The sequence below is a fragment of the Carlito syrichta genome, unplaced genomic scaffold, assembly GCF_000164805.1.
Source record: "Carlito syrichta isolate Samal-C Ts95f unplaced genomic scaffold, Tarsius_syrichta-2.0.1 Scaffold316474, whole genome shotgun sequence".
NCBI classification, from domain to species: domain Eukaryota; kingdom Metazoa; phylum Chordata; class Mammalia; order Primates; family Tarsiidae; genus Carlito; species Carlito syrichta.
Genome location: NW_007260570.1, coordinates 147,224 through 163,181, shown reverse-complemented (window position 1 = coordinate 163,181; position 15,958 = coordinate 147,224). Strand labels below are relative to the sequence as shown.

The following is a 15,958-nucleotide window of genomic DNA, read 5'->3' as shown; positions in this document are numbered from 1 at the left end:
GGCTGCGTCATAGCGGCGGGCATCCCACCTTCACGTCACTCTGCCCCCTCACCTGGACGCGCATCTCTCCCCACTCCGCCAACCCCCTTACCCTAGCTCTGGCGTAAGAAGATGGAGACGGGGGTGGGACAGAGCCGTGGACTGCGCTCAGGAGAGGGTTTCAAGGTGGGAGCCCGAACAGTGGTAGAAAGAAACGAGGACGTCCCTGAAGTTTGCCCTTCGACTGAGACACGAGGACTAGAGGGAGGGGAAGGACCAGCCCAGAGGCACCCAAGGCTGTGGTCCCAAGTCATCTCCATTCTTCCCCTGACTCTCACCCCTTTTCTGTTTCAATCACTTCTTGGCCAGTATAGATCCATTCTGGTGCCTCACTGTGCATACAAAGCAACTCATCCCAGGTGAGAAGGCCACCTTTTCTAGAAAACTGAGGAAAGGGCAGGGTCATTAGTCAAAGTTGGATTCCCATAGGTAGGGAAAAAGCACCTGATTGAACTTCTAATGTTGTGAGAAAAAATTCAGGTTCAAGTAAGTTATCAGTCCTAGTCTAAACTAACCCCTTTTACATGTATCATCAATATATATACAAGAATAATCATTGTTAACACAACTCATTACATTGCCACTTCTCTCAGCACATAGACCTACCAAATTTCCTGCCTTCTGTTGGGTCTCTTGGGAAGGGGGCCAAAGGGTTATGGATGGGGATAGAGAAATCAACTTATTCATGGATAAAAGTGTTGACTTTTAAGAATGAAGTCGAGGACCAACTTTTTGTTTTATAATCTCTCTGATATATTGCCAATTCTTCTGAGGCTTCCCTTGAGGGAGTTATGAATTTCTCTTCCTTTTAATTCCCAGCCACTCCAGAACCTATTAGTTGGAGACACAGTATGTCCAAGGAGTTATCAATAGCTATTTTGAAAGATTCCAGTTACAGCAAATAGACTTGTCAGCTCTCTTTTCAAGTAGTTGTTGGCCTGGGCCCAGTAATATACTTTTTAATATCATTGCCATGAATTTATCACTTTTCAGTAGTTACAAGTGTCCATATACTCACAAATAGAAATGGGATGGTGCATGAAACATTTCATTCCAAGAAGAAGGCACATTTCCTCTAGGCTACTCTGATAAAAGGAAGAAAAATTTCAAATTTTCCTGAAAAGAGGAAGTTGTTACTTTGCCTAACACATTCAATTTATTACACTTTGGAAGAATCAGAGAACAGTGGCAGAGAATCACGTTAGGCTCCAACGGACTATTATAATAAAACTCTTTTATAACATTAGACTTTAAAATATACCTAATTTAAGAAATCTTAAGTAATACTCTGACTTTTATGGCACTATTTACTTCCCAAACTCCATTCTCATCTGTTAGAAACTATGCCAAACTAGGATACAGTGGTCTGGAACTAATGGTTCTAAGAAACAAGTGGGATTAGCCTGGATCAGGAGAACTATGCTGAGCTAGAGTTGAAGAAAGCCTCTGTTTCTAGCAAGAGAAAGCAGAGGTAAGAGACAAAAGAGATAGATTGGGGGTTGTGTGTCAGTTTACTGTTGAAAAAAATAGATTGGAGGCTGGGAGTCACAAGTGTTAGAGAAACAGAGGTTGAATCTAGTGAAAGAGAAGATGGTGAATAACAAGATAGGGCCAAATCTGGAATTAGGGTTTAATGTGGGAGGAGAGGTCTGGCCAGAGATGCAAAAACATTAAACCTCCAACTAATACTTTTCTCTGTTCTCTTCCTCACCCTCAAGATAAATAATGGCAGAGACAAGTCTGCTGGAGGCTGGGGCCTCTGCGGCCTCCACAGCTGCAGCTCTGGAGAACTTGCAGGTTGAGGCGAGCTGCTCTGTGTGCCTGGAGTATCTGAAGGAGCCTGTCATCATTGAGTGTGGGCACAACTTCTGCAAAGCTTGCATCACCCGCTGGTGGGAGGACCTAGAGAGGGACTTCCCTTGTCCTGTTTGTCGAAAGACGTCCCGCTACCGCAGTTTACGACCTAATCGGCAACTAGGCAGTATGGTGGAAATTGCCAAGCAACTCCAGGCTGTGAAGCGAAAGATCCGAGATGAGAGCCTCTGCCCCCAGCACCATGAGGCCCTCAGCCTTTTCTGCTATGAGGACCAGGAGGCTGTCTGCTTGATATGTGCAATTTCTCACACCCACCGGGCCCATACCGTTGTGCCACTGGATGATGCTACACAGGAGTACAAGGTGGGGAACAAGACACATGATGCATATGATGCCAATGTGGGGAAAGAGGGAGGAACAACAGAGGACAAGATACTCCCTAGGTAGAGATTATAAGCTACTGGTATTCATTCCTGCTCCCCGTAGAGCTGCATACACAGGTAGCACAAAGTACATCTGATCAGGTGTTCCCAAGCATGAAAAAGAATAGTGGTGAAAAATACCCCAAAATTTCTCTGACTTTTACAACACATTTGAGTTCTGTGTGTGAATATTGGTATGTGTGGTTTTGGAATGTATCGTATTTTTCATAAATGAACGAAACCACGTGGAAAAGATCAAACTTAGGAAGAACTGAAAAGTAGTGTGGTTTCTTCATTCCATCTCCCTTCTCAGAATGCTCCTTGTTTTCCCATTGGTATTGGGAATAGGTAACATCACTTTAGACTGATACCCACCAGACTAAGCTGAACTATTCAGTTGTTTGTATCTTCCCCAGATAATGGGTAACATGGCATATCATTTAACTTACTGCTGAGACACAGGGTAAATGCTTGAGTAACGAGACCAGAAATGTTAATGTCTTAGCCCTTTATCATATATTTTGCTTATTTATGTTAATAAAGTCTTAAAAACAAGATTTAAGGTAACTTACAGTATTATAATCAAATTTTTATTGTAGGTGATTAGAGTTGGATGGTAGAACAGTTTAAAGGAAGATATCAGAGTACAGAAAGTTGCTTTGATGGTAATAGGCAGTTGCCTGAGTAAGCAAACGGAAAGGGTTGGGGAAGGACACAGTTGGTGACAGCTGGACGACTATCTTGGAGTCAGTGAATAGGCAATTGGGTGATCAGGGAAGGTGACAGGGACAGACTGGTAGCGGGAGAAGGGACCTCTAGGAAAGTGACATCCCAAATTGTAGGCAAGGAAGGGAGTCAGATGAAGAGATGGTGAGATGGCTAGGAAGCAAACAAATGGTTTAGAACTATTGGCTTAACCTCTGAATGATGTATATACCAGCCAACCCCAAATGTTACCTCTCCCACTTCCTTCCTAATCCTTAGGAAAAACTGCAGAAGTGCCTGGAGCCCCTGGAACAGAAGCTGCAGGAGATCACCCGCTGCAAATCCTCGGAGGAGAAGAAGCCTAGTGAGCTCAAGGTAAAGGCAGGCGATTCCATTTGGGCTGCTCTGCAGAGTATTTGCCTATGAAGGAATTTACCACACATTATTTAGTCTCCAAGTTCAAATTTATTAGAACAAAGATGTTCTCTCAAAAATAATGGTATTTTATTAGACTTGATTGTCATTAAACATTGTACTTAAATTACTTGTCATGAGTTAAGTATTGAGGAGAGGGATGTAAGAGATGAAGGAAAGAAAACCTTACATCTGGTGAGTTGAGAAAGTTCATATCCACTGGTCTCTTTTTGTTAAAGCAGAAAAGGAAGCTCTCTGCTGAGAATGCAGGGATAGGAGTTTCTTAGAGGGACTGAGGAGAGGTGAATTTGGAAGGTTTACTGGAGAGGAAGGGAACTGACTAAGAGTCCCAGAAGGACTGCCCAGTGACATTAGGACTACATTCTCATAGCTCAAGCAAATTCAAGTATGCTAGATGATGTTGGTTCATTCTTAGAATGTTTTTTCTCTCCCTGTCCTCCTCCCATAGGAGCAGATCCATCTTTCAGGGCAGAATGAAAGCCACTTCCTGGCCGGGCATGGTGGCACAAGCCTGTAATCCCAGCACTTTGGGAGGCTGAGGTGAGAGGATTGCCTAAGCCCACGGGTTCGAGAACAGCCTGGGCAACTTGGCGAGACCTCATCTCTACAATAATTTTAAAAATTAGCCGGGTGTGGTAGCACATGCCTGTAGTTCTGGCTACTTGGAAGGCTGAGGCAGAAGGATCATCTGAACCCAGCAGGTCGACACAAGGGTGGGCCGTGAGTGTGCCACTGCGCTCCTGCCTGAGTGATAAAGTGAGACTCCAACTCAAAAAATGAAAGCTACTTCCTACATTGCCTTTCCTGACCCTTCAGAAATTAGCTAAATTTTCATCCAATTTTGCATCTCTTTTATAGCATTACCTTATTTGTAGCATGATATTTTGGTATGTGTCTAATTGCTTCTTTTGGACAGAGAACAATTATTTGTAGCAAAAACAATTACTAGAATTGAGTCCTGTGCATTAATTCTTTGGGTATCTATGACATTCCAGTTTAGAATTCTGCCCAGGTTGGAATTCTGAGAGTTTAGGCCAAATTGGAACAAGTGGGACATAGAGAAGCTATGAGAAAGAGAAAAAGACAGGGAGATCTTTTTCTCTATCTTTAGTAAGACATAGGGATAAACTTAGATACTCTAAGGTGGATATTATTGCCACCAACTTATACAGGAGGAAATAGAACTTGAATAAGTGTTCAGACCAAGATCATACAGCCAGTAAGCAGCAAAACCAGGGATACCAGTTCTTCTTGAATCAGTAAATATTTGTTAAGCTCTTGGTTTAGGCCAAACTCTATATTTGACACTGTGGAACAATTATGAGCAAAAACACAATTCCTGCCCTTCTTGAACTTAAAGTCAGGTGGAGAAAATAGATAATGGCACAGAAAGCATAACTGCAAGTTCATAAGAATACAGTATAGAAATTTGATCTCGTTAAATTCTTCTAGAAGATGCAATGAGTTTTTAGAGTTGAGATTTAGGAATCATCAGAGATTAATCACAAGTTTTACGAGTAAAAACACTAATTTTTTTAATGGATGACAACATTTTAACAGAAAGCTAGTATTATTACCTTATTTCTTTATACATTTTTTAAAAGCATTTGAATTTTTAAGAACTTGAACTAATTTTGGTTAGAAGTGTACACTGTAAAAAAAGGCCTTTGTTCTTTCAGAGGCCCCCTGAGAAACCATTTTTAAAACCTTCTAAATACTTGAACAAAACTGTAGAGTTTTTAAAATTGTAAATTATCATGTCAGTGGTCTCTGACACTACCAACAACATTCCTTTTATGACCATTTGAATTCTTCTTTCTTCCTCATCAAACTCAATGCCAATTTTAAAAATAATTTGTTGCCAGGTTTGGTGACCCACACTTGTAATCCTAGTACTTTGGGAGACCAAAGCAGAAGGATCACTTGAGCCCAGGAGTTTAAGATCATCCTGGGTAACATGGCAAGACCTAATATCTACAAAAAGATTAAAAAATTGGCTGAGTGTGGTGGCACATGCCTGTAGTTCCAGCTACTTGAGAGGCTGAAGCAAAAGGATCACCCACACCCAGGAAGTTGAGGCTGTGGTTAGCTGTGATTGTGCCACTGCATTGCAGCCTGAGTGACAGAGTGAGATTCCAATTCAAAAATAGATACATAAATAAAAACAATTTGTAATTAACTATGCCAACATGAAAATTATAGATAAGATAATCTATCTACATATTTAAAGAGTCTAACATGTCCTAATATAACATTTTAAAAAGTATTTTATGATAAAATCCAGTGTGTAAATATTTGAGCATGACTACCCTGGAAGACTCTACAGTGTAAGTAGTTATATGCGTTTTCCTAAAGTGAAATCATCAACAATGCAATAAATACAAATCCATACTGAGGTAGGTGTGTGGCAATGTGACTCAAAATACCACAAACAGCTTAGCTCGTGATTTTTCAAAATAATATCTTTTGGTAAAGTTCTAAGAAAAACAAAATGTAGTCTTGACTTTTATTTGGCCATTCCTGACAAATTCATGTATGGTAAAACCATGTAGGAATTACTCTGTGTTTATAGTATACAAAGTGGCATTCAACCCAGGCCTATATTTTTGAATATCCAACAGAATATTAGAAAATGTTGCAGGTCAGTTCACTATGCAGAGCTGTCTCACATATTGGAGGAATGCTGGCATTCTTGTCAAGAGTACCCCCAACCACGACAAACAAGAAAATGCCCCCATTTCCAAAATGTTGTCGGAGGGAGGTAACACTTTCATTAACAACCATTGTCATACAAACGTAGAGTGGGAAAAAAAGAGAAAGGATTATGGTCTTATAAGAGGGGGAGCCTTTTTGTTTCCTATTTATCACAGTTATGAATCCTAAACTTCTACCCATATGTCACCCCTAAACACACTTGAGTGCACCCATACAGAAGAAAGACTATGTTTTACTTGAGGACAAATATGAGAATAAATTCTGTTTGAACATACACCTGAGAAGGCAGTAGTGAAAAGTGAATCAGCAAGTGTTCCTGGGACTAGAGCTAGTCAGCCGCTGCTGGGAATTAGCTTGAAATTTAGAAATGTCAGGATTGTAAGACCTTGCATCCCCTCTCTCTTGCATCCCCACTGTCTTCACCCTCAATCCTGCCTTTCGGTCCCTGTCTACTTCCTTCTAGAGTCCCAGTCTCTGCTTCTCACTTTGCTTTCTCATCAGTCACATGATGTTTGGAGAATCCTCCTTTGGGGAGATCACTTCCTGTTGCAATGGAGGCACAAAAGAGAGGATGTACTGATAATCCTCAGAAAGTGTTAAGGCTGGTGTTTGAATGCTATATTATTACATTTCAGGAATGTTAGAGGCTTACCTCTGTGTGTTGGCTTAGAGAACACATGTTTCATGTTTCAAGCAACTAAATTACTAACAAACTTCTGGAACATGTTCCTGGGGTGGGAATTGCCAGTTCTCTGAAGTAACTTCAAAGTATTTAACAAGTTCATTCCTGAAATCTACATATATATATTGTAACAACCCATTATTATAAATGTTTATACTTTTCCAGTTGGTTCTCTGGCTTTTATCAGGAAGATGTCTTGCAATATACAGATGATGACAATCTTATCTTTAACTTTCTAGTATTTTTATACTTTTTTTTCTTTTCTTTTTTTTTTTAGATAGGAACTCACTCATTCAGGCTAGATCACAGTGGTGTGAACATAGCTCTCTATAACCTCGAACTCCTAGGCTCAAGCCATCCTCCTGCCTAAACCTTCCTGAGTAGTATTATACACTATTAGTGTATAATCCCATACCTGGATAATTTTTTAAATTTTTTGTAGAGACGAGATCTCACTATGTTGACCAGGCTGATCTTGAACTCCTGGCCTCAAGCAATTCTCCTGCCCCAGCCTCTCAAAATGCTAGGATTATAGGCTTGAGCCACCATGCCTGGCCTCTGTGTTCTTTTTTCTTCTTCTTTTTTTTTGACAGATTGCATTAACTAGAAATTTAGAGTTGAGAATAACAAAGATATCTTTGACATCTATAATAGTGTCATCATATTATTGAATTCTTATATCTTAAATATATTTTATTAAAACATAAAAGTACAACTCTTTTAGAAGTTAATTTGATGAAGAAAGTAAAACTTTCTTAAAGTGTTGATTTAAAAAAAAAAATTTCCTTAGTGGTTTCTACTACCAAGTCATCAGTGGGGGTGATGGGGATGGAGCCATTATTTATAGAAAGAAATTTCAATAGAGAGAAAAATGAGTCCTGTTTAACTATTTTCAGTGAAACTGGAAGTTGTGTTAATTCATACAAATGGTGGGTGGGAGAGAGGCTCCTTTTTGCTACATTGACTCTGCTGATGTAGTATCGTCCCTCTTTTCTCAGAGACTAGTGGAGAGTCGCCGACAGCAGATCTTAAGGGAGTTTGAAGAGCTTCATAGGCGGCTGGATGAAGAGCAGCAGGTGTTGCTTTCACGACTGGAAGAGGAGGAACAGGACATTCTACAGCGACTCCGAGAAAATGCTGCTCATCTTGGGGACAAGCGCCGGGACCTGGCCCACTTGGCTGCTGAGGTGGAGGGCAAGTGCTTACAGTCGGGCTTCGAGATGCTTAAGGTTCGACCTTTGCCCCTGCATAGCCCCTCAGGTTGAGCACAGTGTAGCTTTACACAGGCTATTCTGTCAGCCTGGGATGCTCACTCTTCTGTTCGGCTTCCCTAAATCCAGTTCTTTCTTCCAGACATACTCGAGAATCTTTTTCTATAGAAAGGCTGCTCTGATTTCTCCCATCCCCTTCTAATCATTTTTGTGTTCTTATGTCTTGTCAGCAGTTATGTGCAAAATCTGTACCAAAGGAAAAATTCACTCTTTTGACAGGAAAGAAGTCTAGTCTGAATTAGTAAAAAAAAACAAAACAAAAAACTATGCATTAAAAATTTTGTAAATGTAGTTACCATTACGTTTAAGCCCTAGAACATGACTTACTTAGTGCTAAAAAAGAATAAAAACACAGTTTAAACGATACAGGCATACCTCCGTAGTCTAGAGTTGTGGATTCAATTCTAGACTACTGCAATAAAGCAAATATCACAGTAAAACAAATCACATGATTTTTTTTTTTTGGCTCCCTAGTGGAGTCGTAATCTTTTTGCTAGTGAAGCATCTTGCTTCAGTGTTGATGGCTGCTGACTAATCAGGGTGGCAGTTGCTGAAAGTTGGGGCAGTTGAGGCAATTTCTTAAAATAAGACAACAATGAAGTTTTCTTTTTTCCTCTTCCTTAGATGTAGCATGTGATGCTGTTTAATAGCATTTTACTCACAATGAAACTTCTTTCAAAATCAGAGTCAGTCCTCACTGATGTAAGATTCTAAATCCTTTGTTGTTATTTCAACAGTGTTCATAGCATCTTCACCAGGAGTGGATTCCATCTCAAGAAACTCCTTTCTTTGCTCATCCATAGGAAGTATCTTCTCATCTGTTGAAATTTTATCATGAATTTGCAGCAATTCATTCATATCTTCAGACTCCACTTCGAATTCTAATTCTCTTGCTATTTCCACACATCTGCAGTGACTTCCTTCACTGAAGTCTTGAACTCTTCAAGTCATCTTTGGAATAGATGTCTTCCAAACCTCCTGTTATTGTTGATATTTTGACCTCCTTCCATAAATCACAAATGTTCTTAGTGGCATCTAGAACGGTGAATCCCTACCAGAAGATTTTTATATACTTTGCCCAGATCCATTGAAAGAATCGTTATCTATGGCAGTCTTACAAAACATATTTCTTAAATAAGACTGGAAAGTCGAAAGTAGTTCTTGATCCATGGGATAGAGAATGGTTTTTGTGTTAGTATACATGAAAACAATATGAATCTTATTGTACATCTTCATCAGAACTTTTGGGTGACTAGGCTCATTGTCAATGAGCAGTAATATTTTGATAAAAAAATTTTTTTCTGAGCAGTAGGTCTCAAAATATTCAGTAGACTATGCTGCAAACAGATGTGCTATTATTTAGGCTTTGTTGTTTCATTTCTAGAGCACAGGCCAAGTAGGTTTAGCATAATTCTTAAGTGCCCTAGAATTTTTGGAATTGTAAATGAACATTGGCTTCAACTTAAAGTCTCCAGCTGTGCTAGCCCCTTAACAAGAGAGTCAACCTGTCCTTTGGAGTTTTAAAGCCAGGCATTAACTTCTCTTCTCTAGCCATGAAAGTCTTAGATGGCACCTTCTTCCAGTAGAAGGTTGTTTCATCTACTTGGAAAATCTGTTGTTTAGTGCAATCCATCAGTTATCTTAGCTAGATCTTCTGGATAACTTGCTGCAGCTTCTTTATCAGCACTTGCTGCTTCTCCTTGCACTTTAACGTTGTTGAGATGACTTCTTTTCTTAAACCTCTAACCAACTTTTGCTAATTTCTAACTTTTCTTCTGTCCAGACCACTAAGACTTTCTCTATCTCAGCAATAAGGCTGTTTGGCTTTCCTATCATTCATGTGATCACTGGAGTAACACTTTTAATTTCCTCCAAGAACCATCCCTTTGCATTTATGAGTGGCTGTTTGGCACAAAAGGCCTATCTTTCAGCCTGTCCTGGCTCTCAACATGCCTTCCTCGCCAGGATTGATCATTTCTAGGTTTTGATTTAAAGTGAGAGGCATACAATTCTTCCTTACACTTGACCCTTGTAGGATTATTAATTGGTCTAATTTCAATATTGCTGTGACTCAGAGAAAAGGGAAGCCAGAGGAGATGGAATAAGATGGGGGAATGTCTGGTCAGTGTAGCAGTCAGAATATACACATTTATTGATTAAGTTCATCATCTCGTATAGGTGTGGTTCATGGCACCCTAAAAAAAATTACAATTGTAACATCAAAGATCACCGATCACAGATCACCATAGCAGATATAATAATAATGGAAACATTTGAAATACTGTCAGAATTATCAAAATATGATATAGAGACATATAATGAGCACATGCTGTGGGGAAAATGGTACCAATAGACTTGTGTGACCCAAGTGGCCAGAAACCTTTAATTTTGTAATATTTACCAAGCACAATAAAGCAAAGTACAATAAAATGAGGTATGCCTGTATTTGAAATTATGTGCAAATATAATGCTTTTGATATGTGAATAATACCTCTAAAATGTTTGAAATAGTTTGTTCTCTTAAGTGAATGAATGGTGTTAGCAAGGCTGTAAGAAACATTTCTTATCTTAGAGATCAGATTACCAGCATTTGATTCAGTGAGGCTTCATTGTACATTTATTTGCATGTCATATATTGCTTGGTATTTATTCCTATGTCCTTTCATGTATGTGTGTTTTGCCTTCCACATTAAACTGGGAAATTCTTATGGGACAGAGATTTGTCTTCTTTGTTTTCTGGACCCCAAGTATTCACAAATCAGGATTGGCCACAGTCATTAATTATTAACCAATGCCAGAAAGAGGATACCAAACCACAACGGGAAAGTGTGATTTGTTCCTATGTCACCACTCTGGAACTATCTGTACTGATCCTCAAGGAGACTGAGGTATGTGGTTGGTACTTGGGGGACAGAGTAAAGAGCAGACACAATCCCTGTCCCTGGTAGAGAGCTCCCAGTGTCCTTGAGGAGCAAAGACAAACACATAAGAAACCATTTGTAAGTGATACAAATTACCAAGCTTCATGATGACCAACAATCAGAAGTGGTGATTAGGTTGGGAGAGATGTACTTAGATTCGTCCAGAGCTCTTTCTCTTGCATTGTGACACTCAGTTTGCCCTATGCCTATTTTATAGATGTGAAACTTTTGGGAGGAGGGGGAACCTTTTGCCTTCAGGACCATTGAATACTAGGACCAATATTCCTTTCTTTTCTCCTTCCTTCTAGGATGTCAAAAGTACCCTGGAAAAGTAAGTGATTCTTGTATCTCTTTGAGTGAGTTAGGCTTTGACTGAGACTAGAGGCACAGTAAGGAGTTGGAGTAAGGATGGGAAAGTTATGCAGTGTCTGTGCAGGGTATAGGAGAAGATTAATTGAACCCATGAAGCTAGGTAAAGAACAAATTATTGGGAGTAATAATCCTTTAGCTTTTCCTCTTTGAGCATCAGTACTTGTTGGCAAGGAGGATGATAAGGTAGAACAACATTCTATTTGTGTTTGCAGGTGGAATTGTTTCCAAACAAAATGGCAGGAGAAAGGAATTGGGAGAGCAGGGAGGGTGATTATTCATTTGCATGAATGATAAGAATGCCCCTACAAAGTTCTGAGGCTCATTCTCAAGATAAGAATCTGTCCAGGGGATCATATGGCTCTCCTTAGATTAATAGAAGAAAGAAATATGTGAACTCTTGACTTCAAGGAGGAGACAAAAAGAGAGAAATGGAGAATATTAGTTTCTCCCTAAAGATGCAACATCTGAATACTCACTTGGCTGGAGCTTCCCCCCTGACCCTGTCCTTTCTTCCCCCACCTTCCTATCCCTCCTAGATGTGAGAAGGTGAAGACCATGGAGGTGACTTCAGTATCCATAGAACTGGAAAAGAACTTCAGCAATTTCCCTCGACAGTACTTTGCCCTAAGGAAAATTCTTAAACAGCTAATTGGTGAGTTATCCCCAAAAGGAAATTAGCAGAGGGAATCACCAGAGAGAAGAAAGCCTTTAGGTCCTACCTTATATGGGCTTTGGTTAGCCTGTGTCTCAGTTTTCTTGCCCATACTCACCCCCACACCCACCCCTGGCTTTCAGTGTCACCCTGAGTCACAGAACTTGGGTGAGAAGAAGGCTTAGGAGTTCTCTAAAATCCACACTTTTCTAAATAGAAACATACAAAGTTAAATAATTTGCCTCAGTCATTAGGTAGTGTGACTATATAGTTTACCATCTAAACTGGGACAATCTTGAGAGTGAAAGGGAGTGTCACTAATATAATATTAAAATACAGGAAAAATAGTCATAATCCAGGCATGTTCCAGGAAAACACACCTGGTCACTCTGTCCATAGACCATATGCTGTCTTGCTCTGTATCCTTCTTAACACTTTCCATTATTTCTGGCTGTATTTCACACAGATAAATGATGATGTCAGAGGGAGAGAGGTCCAGGTGGGAAGTTAGACTGCCAGCTCCTGTAGAGTAAAGAGATCTGTTTATTGTAGGATCAGGGTAAAAAGTGAGATATTGTTCCCTCCCCTCCCTTAGGTGACACCGTGGATTAAGAAAGTTAACCAAACCATGGTATTCTGGGAACCTTTAAAGGACCAGGCTCTGCAAAGGCAGTCTGGGAAAGTAAGGCAGGGACGTCTAGCTATTCCCATCCTCATCTAGCTCCCTACTCTGGCTTCTCCCGCCAGCGGATGTGACCTTGGACCCTGAGACTGCTCATCCTAACCTAGTCCTGTCAGAGGATCGTAAAAGCGTCAAGTTTGTGGAGACAAGACTCCGGGATCTCCCCGACACGCCAAGGCGTTTCACCTTCTACCCTTGTGTCCTGGCTACTGAGGGTTTCACTTCAGGTCGACACTACTGGGAGGTGGAGGTGGGCGACAAGACCCACTGGGCAGTGGGTGTGTGCCGGGACTCTGTGAGCCGCAAGGGCGAGTTGACTCCACTGCCTGAGACTGGCTACTGGCGGGTGCGGTTGTGGAATGGGGACAAATATGCAGCCACCACCACACCTTTTACCCCTTTGCACATCAAGGTGAAACCCAAGCGAGTAGGCATCTTCCTAGACTATGAGGCCGGCACACTGTCTTTTTACAATGTCACAGATCGCTCTCATATCTACACCTTCACTGATACTTTTACTGAGAAACTTTGGCCTCTCTTCTACCCAGGCATCCGGGCTGGTCGGAAGAATGCTGCACCACTTACCATCAGGCCCCCAACAGATTGGGAGTGACAGCTTGGGATGTGGGAATAACTAGGTTGAGGCAGGGTCAAGTGCTATGGGCCTTCCTTCCTGTGTCCTGCTGGAACGTCTTCATGTATGCCTGGTTCTAGTCCTGAATCATCTTGGAGAAACACCTCGGTTTTGAGGATGGTTTGTGTGGAGGAGTAGATAGGACTGGGCTGTGATGAGAGAGCACAGCTGTGTCTCCCTTCTGTCAGGATGGGGAGCTGGTTCCTAGGAGATTGTCTCCTCTGAAGTCCATCAGGTTTTGTATTGCACAAGGATGGGTTAGGAAGGAGGGAGAGGCTTTTCCAGAAACAAAATCTGTGAGAAGTTCTGACTTGCTCAAACTGGAGGATAAAACAGAAACCCCCGTTCATCTTTTTAGGGTTTTTTTCTAATCCAGAATACTCTTGTTTCTAGAGTTAGATCACAGGGGTCTGTGTACCTCTAGATGGAAGAAAGATGAATGATGGTTGCTCTCATGGGTCTAGAAGTTGAGTTTTGGTGAGGGCAGAGAATGTGCATCGATAAAGTTAGAAGGAAGGTCAGGGAAGGGAGTTAAAGGAATGGATTCCTAAGGACTAACAAAGGGGAAGGAGGTTTATTTGGTTTTCTACTCCCAGGGGAAGGTTTCCATTGTGAGTAGGATTGGCCAGAGGTAGCAACATGAGGAGAAGAAGAGGGTGAGAAGAAAGCAGAGGAGCACCCAGGTCCCTGCCTCAGCCTTGGGGAGAGTTGGCTTATTGCCTGCCTCTAATAGTTGGTTGTCTCTAAGAAGACAGTCACCTTGCTCCTCTCCAGAGACAAGGTGGAAGAGATCCTACAAAACACATGTATCCTTTCACTGTTTTCCCAAGGGAATGTGGAAAGAAGAGTCAGGTATTAGAGGAAAGAGAAGGGTATTTCTATCCAAACCCCTGGCCTTAAAGATGTTACTAAGTAGCTACTCCCAAATTGTCAGCCTTGTTACCTGGCCAAGGTGTCCAAGCCAGAAAGAAAGACAATGGAGTCTTTCTCACCCTGAGAACAGGGTAGAAGAGAGTGGTGTGTATAGGGAAGGGCCAGATAGGCAACTCTTTTTGGCCTCTGTGCATCTAGCCTAGAACTGGTGTTCACAAGAGCCAGACTTTTGCTTGTTTGTTGCCATCCCTCACCCTTTGTCATTTCCCTTTTCAGAGAATGTAAATCATTTTAATGTTAGGCCAAAATAAACAACTATAGGGTACATATGTTGTCATAAAGGGTAAAGCAATGCATGCCAAACCAAACTAAAATGATTTGGATTATCTCCTGTTTTGGTCATCTTCACGGAAGACTGAAACAAGAAACTGCAGTTTACTGAGGGCATTTCAGTTCCTCCCATCACCTCAACAGGACTTTGTCCAGAATCTCTTCCTCTTACCTTTGTGCCTTGACTGTGGTTCTTTGTGGCAAGATACTTTGGTTGGTAAAAATAATATGGAACAAAGGATCCACTGAAGTGATCTCTGTGCTGTGTGGTCATTTGGTGATGGCTTTATTTGGAATCACTGGGAGTTAAAAATGTTTCTGGGTTTCACTCTCAATGGTTGATCAAGGTCTGGGGTGGGCCTGAGCATTTACAATTTAAGTATGTCTCATTTGAGTTTGTGGACCCTTATAAAACTATTGCTAGAGGTGGTTCCAGCCATTTTCTTCCTCCCAGCTAGAAACCTGGTTTCCTGCCCCAACCTGACATTTTAGGGTTCATTATGTTCTGCTCTTCCAGCTCTCAGCCCTGTGCTTCTAATCTCAGGAACTGATAGTCATTAACTGAGTCACAAGATGCCAGACAGAACAAATGGGAGACAGAGGTCAGAGGAGGTAATGTGAAGTGGATGTCTGTGGGGGGTAGTGTAACATTTCAGGGACAGAAGATGCTATTGACAGGTTTCTGTGCTATACTTTAGGAATTAGATACCATTCACTCGTCAAGTAAAGATCACCTACTGTGCGTACAGCACTGCATAACAGGAAATGTGTTTCTTTAGTAAGTGGGAAAATGTTAAGCTGTGCTTTTTGAGAACCAGGAACCTTCTTCCCTTCTTCCATTACCCTCATGACCCTTCCCACTTTCCCCCTCGCTGGCACCAGTGCTATTTTCGGGTGTCATTTCTTTAGATCTTGCAGGCATCTGTCTTTTGGCTTCAGGAGAGTAGGGCAGAAGGCCTAGCTGGGTATAAATTGCACATAACCCTCTCCCCAAGCTATCTGCATAAGGACATCAGTCTTCTGTCCTAGAAATGTTTAGCAGATTTAAGATCATCTACTGCTTCTCTAGGCTTTCCAGTCTGTACGTAATATAAACTGATCAGAGGCTTGAGGAAGACTGAAGAAACCCAAAACTCATCAAGGGACCGTGGGCTTGGATGGCAGGAGGTGGGTCTGTGCAGCCGCGCGGTGGCGCCAGAGTAAAGAGTCGCAGAAGAGCGGCGCGCGGGCCCAGGGACTGCACTTCCTAGGAGGCCTTGCGCGGACGCTCGGGGCGGGGCTGTGTGGGGGGCGGGGCCTCGGGTGGTCTCACTCGCGGCGCTGCGGCTTGGCGGATGGCGGGGCCGGTGAAGGACCGCGAGGCTTTCCAGAGGCTCAACTTCCTGTACCAGGTGATTCCGCGACGAGGGG

At 41.7% G+C, this 15,958-nt stretch overlaps 2 protein-coding genes across 3 annotated transcripts in view; both read left to right on the top strand.

Moving 5' to 3' along the window:
* Positions 1–355: 355 nt before the first annotated feature.
* LOC103277065 (E3 ubiquitin-protein ligase TRIM39) lies at positions 356–14,802 on the top strand. The gene is made up of 8 exons (XM_008074501.1): positions 356–398; positions 1,378–1,510; positions 1,758–2,217; positions 3,261–3,356; positions 7,812–8,042; positions 11,314–11,336; positions 11,914–12,029; positions 12,777–14,802. The coding sequence occupies exons 3-8, from the start codon at positions 1,765–1,767 to the stop codon at positions 13,322–13,324; spliced, it is 1,467 nt and encodes a 488-aa protein (XP_008072692.1). The 5' UTR covers positions 356–398; positions 1,378–1,510; positions 1,758–1,764; the 3' UTR covers positions 13,325–14,802.
* A 909-nt stretch (positions 14,803–15,711) lies between these two features.
* The window catches only part of RPP21 (ribonuclease P/MRP subunit p21), a 1,997-nt gene continuing 1,750 nt past the window's right edge, over positions 15,712–15,958 (top strand). The window contains exon 1 of one of the 2 annotated variants that reach the window (XM_021707264.1): positions 15,712–15,953. In XM_021707264.1, coding sequence (XP_021562939.1) covers positions 15,883–15,953 — 71 coding nt within the window. In that variant the 5' untranslated portion in view covers positions 15,712–15,882. The remainder of the gene's footprint in view (positions 15,954–15,958) is intronic. The other variant, XM_021707263.1, reaches the window with a different exon arrangement.